At 32.8% G+C, this 24449-nt stretch overlaps 3 protein-coding genes across 3 annotated transcripts; 2 read left to right on the top strand and 1 right to left on the bottom strand.

The window, feature by feature from the left end:
• The first annotated feature begins 3902 nt into the window (after window positions 1-3902).
• On the top strand, window positions 3903-4673 carry LOC114262304 (protein FAR-RED IMPAIRED RESPONSE 1-like). Its single transcript, XM_082900335.1, has one exon. It carries the CDS (start codon window positions 3903-3905, stop codon window positions 4671-4673), a length of 771 nt encoding a protein of 256 aa, XP_082756461.1.
• Window position 4674: 1 nt separating this feature from the next.
• Window positions 4675-6490, top strand: LOC114262306 (protein FAR-RED IMPAIRED RESPONSE 1-like). Its single transcript, XM_082900333.1, has 3 exons — window positions 4675-6036; window positions 6136-6234; window positions 6353-6490. Exons 1-3 carry the CDS (start codon window positions 4675-4677, stop codon window positions 6488-6490), a joined length of 1599 nt encoding a protein of 532 aa, XP_082756459.1.
• A 10592-nt stretch (window positions 6491-17082) lies between these two features.
• On the bottom strand, window positions 17083-23863 carry LOC114261962 (uncharacterized). Its single transcript, XM_028202291.2, has 4 exons — window positions 23088-23863; window positions 22406-22534; window positions 22232-22302; window positions 17083-17525 (listed from the first exon to the last, which is right to left on the bottom strand). The coding sequence occupies exons 1-4, from the start codon at window positions 23256-23258 to the stop codon at window positions 17276-17278; spliced, it is 621 nt and encodes a 206-aa protein (XP_028058092.2). The 5' UTR covers window positions 23259-23863; the 3' UTR covers window positions 17083-17275.
• Window positions 23864-24449: the final 586 nt, after the last annotated feature.

The following is a 24449-nucleotide window of genomic DNA, read 5'->3' as shown; positions in this document are numbered from 1 at the left end:
TATTGCCCACACGCACAATAGTTTATGGACAAAAAAAAAAAATTCTAAAATTGAAACACTTACTATAGTAGATAAGACATTACAATGATCTAATCATACATTGGATCCCATTAACCAATTTGACCAATTTGATTGTCTTGTTTGATCAATCACACATTTTTATTGTTCCATTGATGCATATAGGCTTATCCTATCACAATAATATAAATGAGTTTTAGAAATTTAATTTTTTTTGTCTCTATAAGTATAAATTTGTTGTAAAAAATATTTAGGGATTAATTTCAGTTGTTACAAGACTAGTCGCTAAAAGATCGTCTCGAAAAGTCAAAAAATGAGCTTTTATGGACAAAATAACTTGGTGCCAAAAAGGTTTATTTTTTAAGAAAAAATTTTTGGTCCCAAAAAGTTAGTGATTCATCACTAAATGTTTAATTTTGTAGCTAAAAATAAAATAATAATACTTTTAGCAACAAAATATTTTGTCCCTCAAAAGTGATTTAGTCTCTAAAATTTTAATTTTTTATAGTGTATTTTATTTATTTTTTATTTTTTTATTAAAAAAATTATCTCATCACTAAAATAAAAATGTTAATGTAACGTGTGTGATATTATATTTGCGTAGATAAACCAAGAAAGTTCATAAAAAAAAAAAAAAAAAAAAAAATTTGTTTCGAGCTCCAACTTATGATAGACTAGTTAAAAAATATACAGGCTTGGTTGGTGTAGTTAGCCTTTTATTTATTGTTTTTTATTTTTTATCTTTTAGTTTATAGAATTAGGCAACTACTATACACTCAACTTTGTAATTATACATTAATTGATGATGTGGAACCACCTACATGGTCTTTTTTTTTTTTTTTTTTTAAATTAAATAGTGGTTATTTAGTATCTCTTGAGGCACTAAACTAGGGTGTATATACAATGTCACCATGTCTTGTAACCTGTGGCCTGTGTTGATTTGGTCCCAACTTGGAAGGGAGGGAACAACTTGAAGATTTCAACAATGGGTCCAGACCTCTAGGGGAGAAACTTGCAAGTAATGCCTTGTGGTGATTATTTCAATCGATTGTGTTGAGTGCATGGGTAGATGTTTTGTCTTGAGAAGTATATTTTCAAAACAATATTGTGAATTTTAAATTGTTTTATTTTCACCTAAAAAAACTATCTAACATATTCGATTTATAAGATAAATTGTATGTCGCTATTTTTTAATGATTATGTGTACTTCATTATTAGATATGCAATAACTTGATACTGGTGCGATGTCGGTCAAGATACATGCAATGTCTAAGCTAAAGAGCCTATGTAATTATATACCTTTGAATGAGGAATTAGTTCTTTACATAGAAATAACTGATCAACATTTGGTTAAGCATTGTAATCTTTTGATTTTTTTGATTATCCCATCCCCTATGCATCCAAATTATGTTTCCTTATTGGAGAGAATTCTAGCTGGACTTTAGGTGAAAGTAATTTTTTTTTTTTTTTGTTTGTTGGAGGGGGGATTCTTGACAAAGTGTTGGTAATCAAGACATCATGTTTTTATGGGCTAAATTATAAATATATTCATCTGATCTATCTTGTGACACTAACACGATCGACGGATTGAGCTATCACAATGAAGAATTATACGTAAGGGATTGAATTGGAATTTTCTTCCTTCTAATTTGATCAAGGGGAAAGGTCATATTAAACTTCATTATTATTATAAATAAATAAAAAACGTGATTAGATTTTTGTGTTCAAATATGTAAATTTACATTTTTAAACGAGTTAGCTCCCCATTTCCCTTTCCTTGTCCCCCACCCCCCAAGTTATTTGGAAGCCCGAAAGGAAAATGATTCCCACTTCCTCTTTCTTTCCCCCTCCTTCCCACCAACACAAGAAACCACTTCTGATTTTCTTTCCTTGGCCGAAAGGAAAATGTTTTTCCGCTCCTCTCTTCCCTCCCCCTCATTTCCCATTGAAAATAAATAAATAAATAAATTCGACCACTGAAAACCCAATTTTCACCATACCAAACACACCATTGAGAAACCAACATAAATTAGCAAAATGGATGGACTTGATCACAAGGTTACAATGAGAAGAGTATGGTGAAGAAGCTAGAAGATGGGGCATATGTAGGGCTTGGTTTTATGAGAAAATTGATCTGATAATTGCTTCATGATTTATGGTTTTTCGAAGAAATCAATACTATGAACCGATGATTGTCCAAGATGTTAGGAAAGGACAGTGAGACAAATGGTGACTATTGGTTTGTTTTTATCTTTGTAATCGTCTAGGGACCATCACAATAGTGATAAAATATATATATATATATATGTCCATGAACACGAAAAAAATATATCAAAACCACATGTTTTCAACTGGTTATACAAAGCCCTTTAGTATTATTATTATCACTCTTGACATAGATTTTGGGGGAGTTCATGTGTTTGGTTTTTGTTCTTTTCTCCCTGTTTTCTTCCTTTGTTTTTTTTTACTGTTGTGGTTTTTTTTTGTGGTGGCAATTGATTGGGTTTGCTTTTTGATGTCAGTAATAAGACGACATATTAACGCCTAATTGAATTCAAGAAAGTCTCTGACAAATCAATCTCGCTACATACACCCAGTGACGTAGCGACCCCCAGTGACGTGGTGTTGAGGTGGCAGCTGATGTGTAAACACAGCTGGAAAAAAAAAAAAAAAAAAAAAAGGGAAAAAGCGGGAATTTCTGTCTTCCCTCGTCTTCCCTCGTATGTCCTCAACTCTCGCCACCATCCTCGTCTATCCTTGTCTGTCTTCCCCCGCCTATCCTCACCTCTCGCCGCCATCCTCCTCCTCCACCATAGCTTGCCGGGAATTTCTGCAAAAACTAGTGGCTAGTCTTTCTCCAGAAGGATTGAAATTCTCTGTATGGGTTGTGGAAGTGGGTCTCAGATGTTAACTCATTTCTTCAAAAGAATGTGAAATTTCCTCCTCCTCCACCATATCAGATTACTAGCTCTCATCTATCCTCAGAATTCCTGTAATTTTGCTCTGTCTGGTTTTGTTCTGCTCTGTCTCTGTCCATCAATCTGGTTTATGAGGTAAAAAAATCAATTTCATATGCTAATCTTTCAGTTATATGCTAATTCTGAAATCTGAAATATAATCTGTAAACTATAATCAATTTGTCATTTTGGACAAGAGTTATGTTTTTTAGGTAAATCTGTTAGCTGTGGACAAATCTGTTAACTGATCTGACTAACTTGGCTACACTAGATTGACATAGTGAAACATCACCGTTAGTGAGTTGGCTCTAGGTGGTAATCGTCACTGAGTTCCTACAAGAGCAAACCCCTTCATAGATTAAAATAAAGATAATAAAAATATATATGAAAAAAGTGGGGGCCTCCATTTTCTTGGATCCCTTCTGCATAGAATTGCAATTACTAAGTGTGAAATGAAGTTTCGTCCACTGTTACCTTGCATTGATAGTGCATATTGGAACTCCACTCTTCCAACTCCGGCACTCTGTTTGGCTACAGTCCGTGGCCCTCCAGCCAAGAAAGGCATGCTTGGTAGCAAAAAGATAATCTGGGCATTATGCTCAACTAGAATATGCGTGAAATTGTATCCCTCAACATTTTACTTATGGATTTTCTGCAACCATAGCACCATTTTAACCAAATACAATTTATATAATTTTTATCAGTAATTATGCTCAACTGTGGTAGCAAACTTCATAATCTGTAATCTGTAAGCTTGGTAGCAAACTTCATAAGCTTGGTAGCAAACTTCATATAATTTCCATAATCTGTAAACTGTGTAGTTCCATAATCTGTAAACAGTTTATATAAAATCTGAAATATGAAGTTTAGTTCCATACTCTGTAATGATATTTGTTTAATTGTTATTTCAGTACGCAAAGTACAGAAATGGAGGTTGATTCAAATGTTGAAGGTGAGAATCCTTTAATAAATGAGGGCGAACATGTTGAAGAACCTAAAAAGGGTATGTGTTTTAGCTCAAGGGAAGAGGTGTACACATTTTATGGCAAATATGCTAAGCATGTCGGATTTTCTATAGCTCATAGAGCACAACATTTTGGAGATGATGGGCAATTGCTAAACTTTGCAATTGAATGTTCTCGAGTGGGGCAGAGAAGAAAGACATCAGAAGTCAACCCTCTGAAGCCATGTTTGTCCACAAAAATTGGTTGCACAGCAAGGGTACGAGGTAGTGTACAAAAGGATAGGAGATATAAACTAACCATAGTTAACCTTGAGCATAATCATGATTTGATTCCCACTGACTCACGTCATTTTGCAATAAATAAGAAAATTCTTACTCCTGTGAAGAGAAGATTAGAAATTAATGATGAAGTAGGGATTGGGGTGTCTAAGAACTTTCATTCAATGGTTGTCGAAGCAGGGGGATACGAGTCATTGACATTTGACGAGCGAGATGCAAGAAATTACATTGAGAGAGCTAGAAGGTTGAGGCTTGGGGAAGGTGATGCCGAATCACTTCAAAGTTATTTTATGAGGATGCAAGCACATAGTGAGAGATTCTTTTATGTGATTGATGCTGATGAGGAGTTTCGCATTAGAAACTTGTTTTGGGCTGATGCAAGGAGTCGGGGGACTTATGAAGCATTTGGAGATGTCGTTTTATTTGACACAACTTATTTGACGAAACAAATATGACATGCCATTTGCTCCATTTGTCGGAGTTAATCACCATGGTCAGTTCATTTTGCTTGGTTGTGGATTGTTGTCTAGTGAAGACACTAACACATTTGTTTGGCTATTCAAGTCATGGTTAAGTTGCATGTCAAATCATCCGCCAAAAGCTATCATAACTGATCAGTGTAGAGCTATGCAAAATGCTATAGAAATTGTGTTTCCACAAGCTCGACATCGGTGGTGCTTATGGCATATCATGAAGAAAATTCCGGAGAAATTGAAAGGATATGCTCAATATGAAGCCATAAAGTTGGCTATGCAAAATGCAGTTTATGACTGTTTGACAAGAGCTGAATTTGAGAGTAAATGGGAAGAGATGCTTGCAACATTCAATCTTTATGATAATGAGTGGTTGGGGGTACTATATGATGAGCGGAATCGATGGGTACTTGTTTATGTTAAAGACTTTTTTTGGGCTGGCATATCAACTACACAACGAAGTGAAAGTATGAATGCGTTTTTTGATGGATATGTAAATCCAAAAACTACATTGAAGCAATTCATTGAACAATATGACAATGCCTTGAGAAATAAGGTAGAGAAAGAGAAGAAAGTAGACTTCAAGTCTCGACACAAATTGTTTGATTGCCTAACTATATACGGGTTTGAGAAGCAATTTCAGCAAGCCTACACTAATGCGAAATTCAAAGAAGTTCAAGGAGAGATGAAGAGATTAGTTTACTGTCAGGCGGTGATTATGAAAGAGGAGGGATCAATTTGTACATATAATGTCCAAGAAGCGATGGTAGTTTCTGAGAAGATGAAGCATGTGGACTTTGTTGTCTATTTTAATTCAACTGAATGTGAAGTTCAATGCATATGTCGGTTGTTTGAGTTTAGAGGCATTATGTACGTTCACTCACTCGCTGTGCTTGTCAGAATATGCATAAATAATGTGCCAAGTAAATACATTTTTCCCTGGTGGAGAAAAGATGTGGATAGAGAATATGCATGCATCAAAACCACATATACCGACTTTGGGAATGATTTCAATGCAAGTACCTATGAGAGGATGAACAAAAAATTGATTGCCATTGTACAACTTGCTGGTAACTGTGAAGGCAAAACTAGAATTGTAGACCTTGGGTTGGATGAAATCAAGAAGAGAGCCGTGAAAGAAGAATCCGGTGATGGGAGTAATTTACCATGTTCAACAAGAAGTCCGATTCACACCGGTTCTACACAAGGAGGTACTAGTAGGAAGGTGATTAGTCCTTTGGTTGCTCGGCGAAGAGGTCGTCCTGTTACAAAACGGAAGGTTGCCAAAGTAGATCAAATTGTTAATCGGTTCAAGGCAACAGCAAAAAAACAAACAAAAGCAAAGGTAAATTGTTTATTCAAATGTTTTTTTTGACAAAGTATATTGAAGTATGTAAAAGCAATTCATAAATTTCAATATGTAATTATTCTTCAAAACATGCAGACTGCTAAGTTGCTCCGATTTGAACCTGAAGCTCAAGCTCAAGCTCAAACACCGTATTATCCTTATATGGTTGGCACAGAAAATAGTATGTATGTACCGGTACGTGTTCCAAAGAGGCCTTCATGTACTTTTACAAAGTGTATTCGAAAGAGTACTTCTTGTACTTTTGCATCTTTGTATTGTTCTAACATGTACTTTTTGCAATGAATTGTCATAGGTGGCCCATGGTATTGGAGGCACATCTCTTACTCCATCGAACTTCATAAGTGGCACACAGGGAAGTTTGATGAGTGCTCCAACTCAGATTTATGGTTCTGCATCGGGAAACTTGGATATTACAGACTTGTTTGACTAGTTTCTATGTATTCCAACTGTTTGTTTTTTAGATTGGAAATTATGTAGTCTATTATCATGAGTTTCAAACTTTGATGTTGAGAAGATTGGATACTATGTAGTCTACTATTATGAGTTTCAAACTTTGTTATTTAATATACAATGTTTATTTAGCATGTTCAATTTACCATGTTCAATAGTTTACCTGTATTCAACAATAGTTACCTTGTATTCAACAGTTTCCTATATTTAACAATGTCCATTCAATGAGTATTGAAGAAAGTGTACAAATTTGAACAAGTCATTTTCCATTCCATTAACAACAAAAGAGGTACAATAAGTAGGTTTCAATACACAACAAAACATGACTTCCTCCAAAACATCACAAAAGTATTAAGTTTACTTCAACTTGTACATTGACATCTACTTCTACGTATTATATATTCATAAGTTCAAAGGCACCAATTACAAACAACACGGACAACATATATATCAACTTTTGCATCTTTGCGTTCTGAATTTGAAGTTGTTCTATCAGCTGTATTTGTTGTTCGGTCATAGCTTGAAGTCGTTCGGTCATAACTTGTTCGCCAACAGTTGGGACTTCGTCTGTTTGAATTTGATGACCTCCATATTCTGGATTCGTAGGTAAACACCATCCGATAAAACCACAAACATTACAATAGTAGAATAACTTGTTCTTGTTTTGCTCGGTTTGTGATATTTTGATGGTGGCCTTTTTGTTACATGTACGACAAATTCTGTTCACGTATGTCAACCAACCTGAGCTACTGCCACTGACACTTGAAGTTGACATCTGCAAAGAGGGACAAATAGCAAGTTAAGTTAAGTTAATAAGTTAAGTTAATGGAGAATAAGTTAAGTTAACTTAATAAGTTAAGTTACAGTTATAAGGAGTCCTGTAGCAACCAAAATATAAGCTTATCAACCAAAATCCACTTAGAGTAAGCAATATGAATTTTATTAGTCAGGCCCATTCTATAACTGCAGGAGTTCAATTGGTGTTGGTACCAACATAATACTTCAAGTTGAGGAAACCATTTCACATTCTGAAGTTCAGTTTTCCTTTATGTACTATTTACTCACTGATAAAACAGAAATTTCAAATATATATATTCAAATGATCTTATAATTTAGCAATTAAAAATAATACATAAAGGAAGGAAATTTCTGTATACAGAAGATGAATGCTGAAGGTGCAGGTTTACAAGGCTCTGGATGACAAGGTTCCGTTTTTTATTTACATTCTTATATATGACAGTGGCTTGGTGGGGACAAAGAACTGAAGAAGCTTGTGGTTGAGACCACTGCAAATCAGGTAACACTCTGCAGAGATTGCCATCAAGTCATTCCATAATGATCAATCCTAGGTTTGCTCTCTTAGATGGATTCCCACTCTTCATTTGTAGAGGTCACTGATGCTGATATATGTGTGTTAAGCACAAGTTTGCTTTTAGACTAATGCTACTTGTCTTATTCCTCCCTTGTTTTGAAAGGAATTCTGCAATAATGAAAACTTCTTATGCATTAGAGAAACTAGAGCTCATTATGCTTTTTATTATAACTGGTTACTCATTATGCTTTTTATTATAACTGGTTACTTATTATTTATTATAATTCTGTAATTATTATTGTTTAATCATATTTTTAATGGCTTGAATTATCTGTTACAAGACCCACTGGTTTTCATAATTGATTATAAGCAACAGAAATGACAAGTCGAAATTATGCACCTTCAGCATTCATTGTGTCATTTATTTAGTCGAAATTATGCACCTTCAGCAATTGCTTATAATCAAAGCATTCACCTTATGCACCTTCAGCATTGACTATTAAAGCATATTAAAAGGTAAACCATATAATGGGCATTGACTATTAAACCATCTTCTGGTGCATAGAAATTGAACCAATTGAACCAATTATGTACAGAAATTTCTGTATAATCAAGATGAATCCTGAAATTGATTTAATGAAGAAATTATGCACTGGAGAAATTGAACCAATTCAAAAACGTAAATGATTAGATTAAACATTTCGTTGGGGAATTTCATCGAACACGTTTAAGGCAATGTAAGACTCCAACCGAAAATGCCACAATTCGTAAATGAAAATGCCACAATTCCCAAATCAAAAGGAAATTTCACAGATAATACATACAAATTTCACAGATAATAAATGAAATTTCACAAATTTCCCAAATGCCACAATTCATCAAACAGGAAATAGATATATATATATATATATATATATATATATATATATGCAGATATACATACAGTTGAAGTGAAGGGAAGGAGAGACAGAGAGATTCCACAATTCATCGAACAGGAAATAGATAGATAGATAGATAGATAGATATATACGCAAATATACATACAGTTGAAGTGAAGGGAAGGAGAGACAGAGAGATTCGCGAGTGAAGGGAGGGAACGAGCTGTCGGTGTCGGAGTGAAGGAAATGAGTGGTCGCCGGCGTCGGAGTGGGAGTCAGACGTCGGAGTGAGGGGGCAGTAGCAACTCAGATTTATGGTTCTATTACCGTTGTTTGAGAGAGGAGAGGGGAAAATTTCAAATGAAATGTGAACCTGTTGTTTGGGTCTTATAAACATAGTCACGTGACTATCACGTGAGTGCCACCTCACTGGGGGTCGGGGTAGCTGGGGTTAGGAAGCATTTTTGCTGACAAATATCAACCAAATAAAGCGTAAAAATTCGTGTAAGCCGGCAAGAATCATGCGAATCACTACACTACTTGATTCAAATGGTTCTCATAAAGACCAAACATACCTGATTAAATTTGAAATTTTTTTTTAACTGAGATAAGAAAAAAAGACTTTTTTTTTTTTTGCATTGTACAACCAACAATTTTAAAAAATCATAGGATTCTTTTTTGATTCCTTTTTTTTTATTCATGAAAACTATCTATAAAAAAATTAGATAGAATAATTTCAACCTTGTCAATTGATAATGAAAGAAAGAAATCAAGGTAAATACCAATACTTACTACAAGTAAAAAAATAGAGATCGAAACAAATAACTCTCATAGTCCAAAATCCAAAAAAGAATAGTTTGGAATATTAAATAACTTGTATCTATAGAACATCTGGCGTGACATAGATAATAAATAAATAGGAGTTAATATCATTCCAATTGCCATTACAAAAGTAATTAGTATTTTTGGCTAGTAATTATTCCAAAAAATACAACTTAATTGAAATTGATATGTTTTGTTTGGAAATTGGGGATGCTGCAGCGCGGACAACTGTTGTGCAGCAAAATGAGCCTATTTCAAGGACCATTTTGATAATCCGAACCGTTCACATTTTAAAATACATCAAATAGAACATGCCTGCAAAAAATCAAATTAATCGAATATCGTTTACATTTTTATCCACTCACATTTATATCTACAAAAATAAATAATTGTGATTTAAAATATTAAAATGAATACAAATGTGAGTGGATGAATAGGTCAACGATATCCAATTAGCTTAATTTTTTTCAGGCATGCTCTACTGGATGTATTCTAAAATGTGAATGATTCGGATTATCAAAATGGGTCCCGAAATATGCGAACCGTTAACATTTTAGAATATATCAAGTAGAACATGTTTGTAAAAAATCAAGTTAATCGAATATTGTTTACCCTTTCATCCATTCACATTTGTATCTACAAAAATAAATAATTATGATTTAAAGTATTAAAATGAATACAAATGTGAGTAGATGAATGGGTAAACAATATCCAATTAACTTGATTTTTTGCAGGCATGCTCTACTTGATGTATTCTAAAATGTTAACGGTTCAGATTATCAAAATAGGCCCCGAAATGGGCCCATTTCCCCGCACAATAGTTACTGCTGCGCAGGCTACGTATCAGTATCCCCAATTCCTTTGTTTTGATGTTTCTTGTACTTGCCTATCTTTATTGTTGTCGTATCACAGACATGTTATATACTTTAATATTTTCATTAATAAAGTTTTTTTTTTTTTACTAATGAAAAAAAAAAAACTATTAACCAAGGTTTTGAAAAGCAGTTATGGTCATCATAACGATTGTGGTGACGCAATAGAGGTTGCAAGGTGTAAAGGCCGTAGTGTAACGGTTGTGGTAACTGGAACTGTAATTTTTTTTTTCCGTATAATTTGAAGAAAACTTACCAATACACATTTTTTTTCTTTCAAAATCACATTTATTGGGATTTAAAATAATTTTTGATCAATTTTTGTTAATTTTAAGTATGATCCAATATATTTCATTTTTTCAAATCACTATAAAAAGAATTTTTTTACATTTTATTTCAATAGTTAATGATTTAAAGAATAATTGATTTTAAATGTCTACAAATTATTTTTTATCAATACCTGAACTAACTGAATAAAAAATGTTCAGGGCTTGTTTGGGACATTAGTTTGGGTTAAAATAGCCATATAGGGCAAAATTGTCTATTTTAGCCAAATAGGACAAAATGTCACATCCAATCCATAATCATTTTATTTTTTCTCTTACAAAAGTCAAAAAAACCTAAAAAGCCTATCCCAAATGAGACTTTTTAACCCCAAGCTAAAATAGCAAAAAACCCAAAAGCCAACCCACATCCCAAATGAAGGCTCACAATTATTAAATGAAATGATTATAAAATAAAAATTGTGCCATAAATTTTTTTTAAAAAAAAAGTTATAAAGAAAAAATTCATATAAGATTTTTTCTTTAAATTTGGATCAATTGAGTATTTATTCTTTTTTTGTAGGCTTTTATTTATTTATTTATTTATTTATTTAGAAAAAGAAACTATTCAGAATATTGTAAAAATATGTAATAGTATCTAATGGGCCGTTACAGTACCGCTACAACCATTATGTAATACTGAAACGACCGTTACACATAGAAATTTCTGTCACACCGCTATAACAATCGTAACGGATAGCGGTAACCACTACAACTGTTATATAATGACATTACGTAACGATTGCGACCGTTTTTTAAAACCTTACTCCTACCATTTGACGGTACTTATAAAACAAAAGCCAAATATACAAGAATGGTTACATTTCACTTTTTGTAATCCTGGAAGGAATTCAAGTGAATGAATCTCATCACCAGAGTGATACATGTACAGATGAACATCTTGGAGGAAGGAATTCACATTGGAATAATTCTCAGTCCATATATATATCATTATCCCTACTGAATTGTACATTTTTATTTATTCATTTTAAATATATATAAAATAATATATATAAAAAAAAAACTTTTAAACTCAGTTATTATTCAAAAATACTACCATCACATCATTCTTGTAAAAAAATTTATATAAATTTTTTATTTGTAAATTATTTTTCATTCTTGAAGGAAGAAATCTCTCTCTCCCCCAATCAATTAAGGGCCCATGGAGTGATTGTCCATGGGTGGGTTAGGTGTGTATTGATCTTCCTAACTTTGAGCCACCAAGCATTGGTCCCTATCTTAGTTGGGTCCCAACCTTAATGTAAGCAAGTTCGTGTTGCACCCACTTCCCTACGTGTGTGGGTCAACCCATGTCCTATCTCTCATCGCCCTTGACACCATAGTCTCATAGAAATTTGTTCTTGCTTTGGCTTTTGTTTTAAAAACCCTAATAAATTATCTTACCCTACAATGTTTAAGCATTGGCTTTTCAAAGACAAATCAAGGGTGTCCTTTGCCTAAGAATCTTAATATCCGTATCACTACAAGTCTTCTATTAGGGTGATTTGAGAAGTTGGTTAAAAATTAATTTTTTGACTTTTATTAGCTTTTTTATTCTTTTGTATATAAAAAATGTGAGTGATGCTATGACCTAAAATGAGTTAAAATCTAAAAGTTAAATTTTTTTTTTTTGGCTTCCCAAATGGCCCCAAAATCACATTGTCATTATTACAATTCAAACGATATATATAAATACGAATAATACATATAAAAAAAAAATTGTTACATATTGAGAAAATTTATTACTTATCGGTGCCAACTTAATTGGAATTATTTTTGTTTGCGATGACGCTTGTGCATCCATCCTTTTTGTTGATGTATGTTGTATTTTTCTTCGTTCATCAATAAAATTTCCTTTTGCTAATAAAAAAAGAAACATACTCAAAAAAATTATTTAAGATTACATTCAAATTTACAATATGTAAACAAAATTCATTCTATGTATGACTAACAACACATTAATTTAAATTTACGCTTCAGTTTCATGATAGGTTTTGATTTTCATGGTATCTAGAATTATTGTATATCAACTTGTTGACAAAGTGAATTTCACATTTCACTCACTTTTTTTTTTTAATGTGATTAGGAACCTTAACATCTTTGATTTACCAAGTAAATTTTAAATAATCACGTTCACTTATAAATTACGTATATCAATTAAAATCAAACAGAATATCAAAAAGAGATTAATCTAGAACATTAAGATTTACAATTCATCATGAGACAAGTTTTTTTTATTACTGAACTACACATGTAAATTCATTTCACACTCACAATTGTTAGTAAAAAAAAATTAACATAGAAAGTGTTTTAATGAAGCAATACAATGCCATAAACGAATATCAATAATTTAATCTCACAAAAATAAAATGTTAGAGGTTGATTTGTGAGATTATCATGACATAATTTTGTGTTTCAATGGCAACTACTAATGTACTTCAATGGTACAAATCTTATGTTGAAGATAACCAGAATGGTCTTGTCATGCATCTACCAAAATCAATATTCAATAGTCTTGAGATAGTATTCCCTACCCTAGGTGACACGACATGATGACAACAAATTGGCTTCACTAAATGAATTGGTCACAGTGGAGAAATTATTGTTTTGTTGTTATGTGGTGCTACATTTCTCCCTATTTATTTTCTTCTCTCTTTAAATCACTCAATCCAAGCACAGTGTCACTCTTTTGTAACTATATTGCTTTTATCAATGCCTTCTAGTTACAAACTTCTCTTCAATTTACAAATAAATTTCTCTTTCCCTTTCTTCACAAAACCTTCCAGTTACTCCATATAGATTTCATCTTCAAAATCACAATGAACTGCTCTAACTTGATATTCATTGGTTAAAACAGTAAAATTCGATATTTTTGTTGTATTTTGGAAAACAACTTTATATATGTCAAGCGATAAATGATGAGGAGTAATACTCCAAAACTATCAAATAACCACTCTGATCACTGAGCTAAGTTGTCTCATGAGCCATTCAATATAAATATGACAAGTTTGTTTTTGCTGATAAAATTCTTTTTTGTTTTCGTTTTGTGTTTTCGAAAATAACAACAATAAAAAGTTTGAAAACATTCATAACATTTTTCTTCTGGTGTGAAAACAGTTTTTGGAAATTCAAAAACAACTTTATGAAGTTTCCTGAAAGAATTCCAAAAAGGAATTTTTGCATTTACTGAAAATGAAACCAGAAAATGAAAACGAAGTATTTTGAAGTAATCATATAGTGTAATTACTAGGTCAGAAGGAGTTGAATTGTGGTGTTTGGGAAGCTAAATTTGGGCCTTTTTTTTATTAAAATCAATAAAAAAGATAAAATAGGCTAAAATAGTTAATAAGATAAAGATGGTGTTTGAAAAGTGGATTTTTATGTAAGTTTTTTTAGGTATAGGTTATTATTGAAGAAAAAATTTTTTGTGTTTGGAAAGATAGTTGGATTTTTTTGTGATTGGATGTGATGTTTGTGAGAGAAAAAGTGAAATGATTATGGGGTTGGATGTGATATTTTGTTTTGATGTGTTTTTTTTTGTTTTGCAAAACTTTTGTCTTTTAATGGAAAAAATGAGAAAAAATCCAACTACAATTCTTCCCAAACACCACCAAAATGTTACATTAAATCCATAATCATTCTACTTTTGGGCAAATTACACAAATAGTCCCTATAATTTGGGACTTGTGTCATTTTGGTCCCTGACTTTTCAATTGTGACACATTTGACCCTGAATTTTGAATCTTGTTCCAAATAAGGACAATTGAATATATAATTAGATTTTTCAAGGGTAAAATTGTCAATTTGATAAAATATAAGCTAATTTGACAAAAATAAATGTCAAACAAAATTTTTGAATTTTTAAAAATTATTTCTACATACTAAAAATAAAATTATGTAAAATTGATAAATCTTTTAGACATTTATTTTTTTTTTATCAAATTAATTTTTATTGTGTGTTTGGATGATGATCATGTAAAATTAATTTCAAAAAATTAATCATGTAATTTTTATTAATTTTACATAATTTTATCATTGATGGATAAAAATAATTTTAAAAAAAATTAAAAAAAAATTTTGACATTTATTTTTATCAAATTAGTTTATATTTTATCAAATTGACGATTTTACCCTTAAAAAATCTAATAATATTTTCAATTGTCCTTATTTGGAACAAGATTCAAAATTTAGGGTCAAATGTGTCACAATTGAGAAGTAAGGAACCAAAGTGACACATGTCCCAAACTATAGGGACTATTAGTGTAATTAACCCTCTACTTTTTCTCTCACAAATATCACATCCAACTACAAAAAAAATTCAACCATCTTTCTAAATATAAAAATTTTACCCTACTAAAATAACAAAAAACTAAAATAACCTACTAAAATAATCAATTTCCCAAATAAGGCCAGCGTTGAGATGTTGATGTGAGAAACATATTTTGGACTTCAATCATTGAATATCAAGTCACCACTGCTGCTGAATCATTCATTTTCAGATATGGATTTTACTAAAGGAAAATGCCTCCGACCCCAGTGGGGGTGTTGGGGTCGTGCGTGTAGGGTTCTGATTGGGCGAAAAAAAAATTATTTTTTTTTTTTATTTTATTTTCAGCCAATGAGGCCGCACCACGTCACTGGGGGTCGGACCCCTACTGGGTCTGTAGCATTGTTCTTTACTATAATGTGTACACATTCAATGGCAACACAGCACAAATGGGTCAAATATATATACATATTAAAAGGAACATTAAGTACAGAGGTGTTTACAACTGGAATTGTAACAGGAACAATGAAAACACACATGTTAGTGTTCAAAAATCGGATCCACAAAGTTCTGATAATAATATGTTGGGTGTTATTTCTTATGAAAAGTTACGTAATTAGGTCCAAGTTTTAACAAAAGCAAGCCGAGGTAGCCTAGAGGTTCAAAGACATCACTGTGTCCAATCATAAACCCAAAAGGTGTGTTGGCTTTACAAGATACCTATAGCTTGGATAACTAATTGCAAATATTCGGGGTTTACTGTGAAAAAAAAAAAAAAAAAAAAGAAAAAAAAAGAAAAAGAAAGAAGAAGTTAGCTTTTGGGTTTGGCCACAAGGTGTTAGTCATTGCACCCCTCTACAATACCATTTTTTTAAAAAAGGATTTTGGGTTGTATAAATTTGTAGTGAGAAAAGAATCAGTGAATAGCACAGGACCATAGTCCTTTAACACAGCTGGTGTTAAGGATTTGATATTGGGCCTTCATGTTATCAAGGGACCATCAGGTTGAAACCAAAAGGCTGAGAGAGGGCAGTGGTTAGAGCTGTAAAACGATCCAATCTATAACAGTTCGACATGTTCAATTTCTTAAAAGTTCATTTAAGATTAGCTTATTATGTAAACAAATCAAACTAAAACACATTTTGAGGTTTGTTAATTGAATGTGTTAAGCTATGGCTATGCTCAATTGGGGACACTATTCACACACAGATGATCATATCTATTTCTAATTTGGAAACTTAAATTTCACTGCTCTAGAGGCATTTATGTGCCTGCCACCAAAAACTTTCCAGGAAAATGTTTCACAAGCCAAAGCAACTCGAATTTTAGAATCCTCCTCCTATGGCTACATGTCACCAAAGAAAAAACCAAACCAAACACAACCCGTAAACATATCTAGCGTGTTCAAAACTTCCCAAGCTTTTGCCCCAAGAATTGGGGACGTCCTAATTCAACAACCATGTCCCCATAAAAAAGCATATAGCCATACATGGACAGAATCACAAAAACAAAAAGCCTCATAATCATCACAACAAAGATTTCTTCTCTTTCGATGCTGTTACTATCGTTTGACTAGTTATTTATGGCAGTTTTCAAACCCACCCCCCACATGAGCATATTGTCAGATTCTGAATGGAGATGGTGACTCACCACCACTCAATGGCTCATCTCCTGTCAAATAAACTTCAGTCTTATTATCCAGGATTTACTACAGTCCACGTCTAGGGGCTAATCTGAACCATTTGATAACTCTCAACTCAAAACCCAACCTAATATGGCTACCCATGTAGTCACTAACTAATGGATAATTGCATAGGTGATGAAGTAAGTTCATTAACTACTTTATTAACCTAGATTGACATATTGAAATGAGTATGGTGTGCGTTTTAGTACTGCTACTAAATGCGAAAAGGATATATATATATATATCAAACTCTCATATCTAACTTCCTCTTACTATATAAGAGAGTTATATTTATGTATAATGTAATTCTAGCTCTGCTCTAGGGCATTCTGTCATGGTTATATATGCTACTTAAGTCCCGCAAGAATATATTTAGCACATCATCAACTCAGATATAGATAGATGAACGAGAAATAAACAAGAATTATGATTTTTTTTTTCCTTTTATTATTTCTGAACATCAGAAAATGTAAAGAATGTCTCAATATATCATCAGTTTGATGGATTTCTGTCACTTGCCTCATCGCAGTTAAATTTGAAGGGTTCAATTAAAAGCAAATCTCTAAAAATACACCACCAAAAAGGGCAAAAAAAGGGCATTTCCTTTTTACACTTTTCTCCTCTTGGGGCTCAGTATAAAATCGTCGTCGTCATCACTATCCACGATTCTTTTCTTGGCTTTTACTTCACCATTATTTGACACCAGCTGTTGTTTTTTCGAACTCTCGGGTCTACTTGGTGGCCGTGGTGGTGGAGATTTTATAGGAGTCCCCATCCGAAGTTGCTTTTGCTTCCTCTGCTTCTTCTCATATGCCTTCTTTGCTCTTTCCAGTGACAACATACCGTGTTCCATCATCCTGCTCATTGGCACGCATTATCTCTAAAATTAGTAACTTTTCTTTTATGTTTTTACTTGTTTGTTTTTTGATATGCTATCACTGTCATTATTAACTTAAAAAACTGAAATTTGATCAGAGTTCAAACTAAGCTGCAATGTCAAAATAAATCATGATTGTTACATGTTTGGCATAATAATGCACTTTCGAGGTTTCAAACAGGGGAAGTTTAGTTCAAGGCCATATATTCTACAGAGACTAAAATCAGATACAAAGAATAGATACAGGAAAATTACAAAATATGAAAATTTTAAGTTCATGTCCAGCAAATGGCGAAATTGACAAAATACCCTTACTACTAAACCTAGTAAAAGCCATTAAATCTGTCTATCATGACCTAACCTATAACATACATAAACAATTAACACTCAAATTCAGCCAAGACATAATTGAGTAATGCCCAGCTGTGCTCCATATAAAAATCTAATTTTACCCCTTTTCTTCTTTCCATGCTGGCTGTCACCAATTTTTTTGTTTGTAGGTAAAAAAAATATATTTTTTTATAATGCATCAAGGTTGCCCTAGTCAAGGGTGGTGTACCATCCGAGATGCAAGGTACAGGGAAGATTAACTTTCACCTCTTCCTAATCTCATTCTTACCTTACTTTCACTCCTTCGGGTGCTTTTCTCACCCCCGCTCCTTATGGAATTTTCATCCACTTCATGCCTCTGTTTAGCTTTAATATTTTTTACCAGATTCAAAAAAAAAAAAAAAAAAATCTCTTGCTCAAAATCCATCAAAGGAAACCCCAAAAGAAAAATCTCAAATCTTCAACCTTCTCCATAACCCACACTTCTTCCTTCCTCCCCTTTATAAGCACAACAGTAGGCTCACCCACTATCACTATCACCGAAGCCACCTCAAATTTTCTTCCACCAAGTTCTCCTTCCTTTGCACTGAAATATTCCCTCTTAACCAAGCCAACTCGCTTCCCTTCGTGAGTTTCGAACTTTTGGTCTTGGGTTCTCAATTCAAAGAAGTGTTGGAAAATAATGGTTTTTCAGCAACTTTAATTCGAAATTAGAGTGGGACCCAAGTGCCGGTTGAGGTGGGTCTGAGTAGTTTTGTATTCTATTAAGTAAGAAGATTACTATACAAAAATAATGAGCCGAAACCATTGAGTTGTGAATGAGAATTGTCTCATAAAGTGGACATCAATAAAGTTGGGCTTAGATTTGCACTAGTCTTAGTTTGGACTGAGCCTAGGCTTGTGCTTGTGCATATGCTAGGTTTGGTATTGGTCTTGGTCTTGGTCTTGGACTTGGACTTGGACTTGGACTTAATCTTGAGCTTGGGCTAAGTTATGTTGTGTTGGGCTTAACTATGTTATGTTGGGCTTACCTTGTGCATGTGTTGGAGAATGGGGAATGTGTTTGAGAATTGGTCTTGGATCAAGTTACCCAACATTAGTATCCATTTTGTGACCCATCAAGTTAGTTTATTCAACCATCATTATATACATATTATTTGTATATATTAAGCACATGAGAAGTTTAGACCTTTGTAACTCTCATCTTTTGATGATGGAGTTGATGGCCATATTAGTAGCTATAGGTTTTCAACCTTTGTAACTCTAACCCTAATGACTAGAGTTGATGGTCTTGGTTAATGGCATTTGATGGCCCTATTGATTTATAGCCTTCATAGCTAGGGATTCCCCTACTTGTATAAATAGAGGCATTTTCCCTCCAACTTGGAAGAAGAATATTAGAAAGATTTTTTATAGAAAATGGAGATGGTGTGTTGAGATAAAAAGTTGGAGATGTTTATTTTACATCAAATTTTTTTTTTCCTATCTTCTTTTACTAGTCCCTTCTTTGGTTCTTGTTAGAGAGAGTCTAGCCATTGTCAAGCTTGCTGAAACTATTCAAAAGGTGCTTCTGCATTAGCTAGTTTCGACCGTCGTATTTTGGAAGATAAACGCCAGCGTACCTCCAGCACCCACCAGGAGGCAGTGAATCTGTTTAAGGAACTGTGGTATCACACAGGCTTCGGTTTGCTTCCTTTATCTTTTTTTCTTCAAAGTTTTAAATTTAAATAATTTCTTGTATATTATTTTATATGTCCATTTGAATCCACCTTGCAATATGTTCCATGGTATAATCTAGTTCATTCTTGTGTTTTTTTTTAGTTCTATAGTTTATTGTATATTTCATTCTTTAATAAATAAAAATAATAATTATTATTTTGTCATTTCTATTTAATTTATTTCGTATATTTTTCTTGTATTATTATGGAAAAATACCAACAAGGAGCCCATCAGGCCTAGCTATGGACAATGCCCCACTCGAAGTATTCCTTCCATGCTATATCGCCATCACCAACCTCAAGCAGATTTGTTCAACCAAAACCATTAGGTTGGTACTGGGTAAAAAAATAGACCAGACCCTAATTTGGTATAGTTTCTAGTTCATTCCACCTCATTCCCGAAACTAGGTAAAATAAAGAACAAAAAATTGATGGAATAGATATATCACAACCCTGAAGGCACGGATACATCGATGAACAAACCCCAAGACATCGAAATTGTTTCAAAAGAAATAGGGTGATTAATTATATTATTATAAATTTTGAGGCTATTATAAATATATCAGCATCTTGAAGAAAAAAATATATTGATGGGAATATCTCACATATCACTGATATTTAATCCATAAATTGAAACCTTATGAGAACTTAATCTAGCTTAAGAGTCCAAATTTCTACCAATGTTGAATTGATAAGATGTACTCCAATAGAAGCACAGATTACATAAATAAGTCATATTCAAACATGGCTAACTCTTAACCTAAAAGATGATTGGCATGTGTTATTTGCTCTTCGTATTGCAGCTTGAAATAAGATATGATTCAGCAATCAGAGGTATGATGCAGAGAAAAATGTACTCATGAAGTGAAAAAAGAACTAAGCATTTTCTTTCTCTCTTTCTTTGCTAGAAACAAGCACTAAGCAGATGAAAATCTCCACAACTAACGTCTTCTTCTCAAATTCAAGTTTAAAAGATTTTTGAAGAAAAAACCTCCTTTGCAAGCCTGTTTCTCCATACCATCTTTCAAACATCTTCCAAAGTAAGTATGTCAAACTTCCATTTGTCAGATGCTGGTGAAAGTTACCATCTACATTCAAAAACTTTAGGATTTACCTTCTCTGACCCTCATCTGTAATTTCTTTGGTTTGGTAACATGACTCACATCACCTCATTGGTAGGAACATGATCTCGGAACAAAACAGTTCCAGTGTTTCCCTTCTTAAGTACTTTACTGTTTTCACTAGGCTTAAGGTTCTACTTGTATTATTACCTTCATTACTCAAGACTGATTACTATGAAATCCTGCATTAAAAAAAAATTACTATAAAAATGCAGGAGGGTCTATACTGGGACTCTTTGAAAAGCAGTGCTTGTTATCTCTAATATACTAGAGACAAACCAACAATTGCCAAATCAGAAGATAGAGGATAACAATACAGATGAAAGGAAACAAGAATCAATCAGCCAGAGCTCATCACTAACCAACCAAAAAGGTAAGTAAAAAATTCTCTAGCCTAGAAGGAAAATAAAATACATGATAACCTCTAATCAGTTATTGTACTAACTCTTTTCAATTCATGAAAGTGCAATGAAATGTCTTCTAATTAGCATTTGAAAACCATTTGATTTAACCCTGGTCCAATGTTTTTATTATCTTTTGAAAAAAAAGAAAAGGGAATGACATAAGTTGGTCAGTTATCCTTTTCCTATTTTCTTCCAATGCCCACAATTTATAGGTGCATTTGGCATTTAGGCCACATTGAAGAATTAAAGAAAATAGACAATTAGTAATCGCCACATCCTCTAGAGAGATGTCAACTTGAAATAGATGCAAATATCCAAGTTGTTGCAATTCTTTTATTGTTATAAATAGATGAGAGTTCCTCTATTTTGGTTCTTCTAAAAACTCTCCAGCCTTGAAGCATCGCTGGTTTCGAAAAGTGATCTTTATTGAAGAGATTGCCAACAGCCAACCTGTGATAATACATTCTCTCCTTCAACTTTTCTTTAAAATATATTATCATTTAAGGAACATTATAGTTTCATAGATTGACTAGCAACACATTTATTGTCTAGAACAAGCTCCAAGTCAAACCAATTTAAGAAACCTCGGTATCATAATTTAAGAAACATGTCTATCATAAATTAAAAGTTCAAATAAGTTCAGATCATACATTTATTTCATTTCCTGATAACCACAGAACAAATGCTGCGGAATCATGATAAGGAAGAGTGTAAACACACATCAAAAACTTAGCAGTACCACTCTCCCTACTTCTAGAAGTTCTAAATTACCAAAGATTATAGAATTTTGATAAGAAGCCATAAAAGAAGATGATAAGTTTTAATCAACTAGCTTCTATTACAGTTTGGAAAAAACAAAATTACTTTTTCCTGAATCCTATCTATTGGTGATATAGAAAGTAGGAAGCAATTAAGGGCATTTTAGGAAGTAAAAAAAGTATCGCACCGCCATTGTATGCCAGTTTTCTGTTGCAGTTCATGCATCAAGGAATTTTAAGTAATTAAAGCCATATTCAAACCTTAAAATGAACAGTTCAAGAGAGTTAACTTTGAAAAAGACAGACTAAGATTAAATAAACAAGAAGCACCAAGAATATTATGAGGAAAACTCACCAAAACTCTGCCATTTCACTTGAAGGTATTTGTTTCGACAATGACTCGTAAAATATCCTCAGGGGTTCTCTCTGTTAACAAGAAGCAGGAAAATAAGAAAATCAATGGGACTTGGTAGCCAAATGGAATTTCAAGCAAAGGAACACAACTGAAAGCATGTAATGGGTCCAGCACCTCTTCAGGAACATCATACTTCTGCCCTGGCAAGCTGTAAACTTTCTTCTCCCTCGTTTTAACCGTGGTTGTTTTCGTCGATGAACTCGATGTTGTTTTTGATGAACTTGAGGCTGTTTTCACTTTTACCTTCACTTGAACAATATGTAAATATTATAGTTATACATACATATCAAACCTATTATACAAAGCACACAACTCAGAAGCTTTGTCAAAAACAAAAAATAATATTTTTCCAAAATACCTATAAAATCGGTAACAGCTACAACTCCACATCATGTAACTGCTAAACAATTTTCAAATTCAATCCCCATTCGATAAACAACCCAAAAGTTCAGATGTACAATTGCTAGTGTATATATTTCTAGATGGATGTAGAGAAATAGAGGATTTTCAGATGCCTATTTTCAGATTCCATCAAATAACACAAAAGGGTACCGCCAAGACCTCTTAATTCGCTAAGATTGTATAAAATACAACACCTAAATTAACCAATTCTCAAAGACCCAAATCTGCTAGTTCATTGGAAAGAATGAAATCAATTCAGAAACCCACAAATTGCCCAAATGAGCTGATCAAGAAAAACATATAATTTGATGCTCAAACATTACAATCTACCCAAAAAAAAATTTAACAAATCTGAATCATGAAAAGCAATAATGAATTTTTAGCAGATGGGTACCTCAGTTTTTGAGACAGTGGTGGTAGATTTAGACTTTGAATCAACAGGGCGTTTGATTGAGCTCTCAGAAATCTTCTTTTTGGTGAGAGATGAATCAAACTTGGGCTTTGAAGAACCATCTTGACTGCTGGGCTTGACCTTCACAACAGTAGCTTTGGTCTCAGCAGCCATGCCTTCTTCTTCTTCTTCTTCTTCTTCTTCCAAATTCAAATCCAAATCCAAATCCAAATCCAACCACCACCTCTGTTGATATCAATCTTTCTTGTATATACTCTCTCATCGATGAAGGGTATACATATTAGCTCTGTTTCTATATTCTCTTTTTGGTTTCGGGTCTGTCAAATTAAAAAATTCGATAAAATCACAAAATCCCATCAAAAGTATAAATCAAATCATGAAAATGAACATTAAAAAAAGGAAAGCTTGAGATGCTGTTAATGCCGTTTAACTGCCTCTTTCAGGTAGAGTTTCTTTTCCTGTCCCTTTAATTTTAGGTTACCATTGGCTAGTTCTGGTGAGATTTTTTTTTTTTTTAGTTATAATTTTTAACTTTGTACTTTCATTTTTTTGTTTTAAAAAAGAAATAATGATTTAGACTACTAATTTTGGTGTTCTAATAGAACACTAATGACATAATAATGAACAAAAAAAAAATAAAATAAGAACAAATCAAAATCAAAACATCACATCACTGTGGATAGAGCCCACTGTCAACTGCTACTTTTAAAACTCAAAAATTAAAGCTTCAAAACATTTTTCTTAAAAAAAAGTCATCCCTTATGATTTACGGAGGAGGCGTTACTTATAAGGATTGGTTTGAGAATTTGTTTTTTTAATTTTTTTATATAAAGACGTGTAAAAAAATGAAAGAAATAAATTTTTTTATAGTTATTTTTTATTATTTTTTCATTTTTCAAACAATTTCTAATGTGTAAAATTTATATTAAAATATTATATAATACGTGTTAGAATTTTAACTTTTTATATTATTTAAAATTTAACCAATTTTAATTGAGACTCGTGTCGTGTCTGAAATTGATTTTTTTGTGAATTTTTTTTCATAGTTAGTTTTGTGTTTAGTGTAATTTGTTTAATTAAAAAAAATAATTTGCATATCCTTTTACAAGACAGATTTGAAAAGTTTTATAAAAAAAAAATTATAAAAAGTTCAAAAAACAATCACTAAAAATCTCTTAGCTCTCCCCCAAACCTGGCCTCTTCAAACTCAATACCGATGGTGCCTCAAAAAACAACCATGGGCTTGCCGCTGCTGGTGGTATCATTAGGGACTAGACGGGTAAATGGATATCTGGTTTTTGTTGCAACATTGGCCACTCGTCCAGTATCGAAGCTGAACTTTGG

Source organism: Camellia sinensis, chromosome 13, assembly GCF_055761805.1.
Source record: "Camellia sinensis isolate YWXY chromosome 13, ASM5576180v1, whole genome shotgun sequence".
In the NCBI taxonomy this organism is placed as follows: Eukaryota; Viridiplantae; Streptophyta; class Magnoliopsida; order Ericales; family Theaceae; genus Camellia; species Camellia sinensis.
This window is presented reverse-complemented; position numbering and strand designations above follow the sequence as displayed.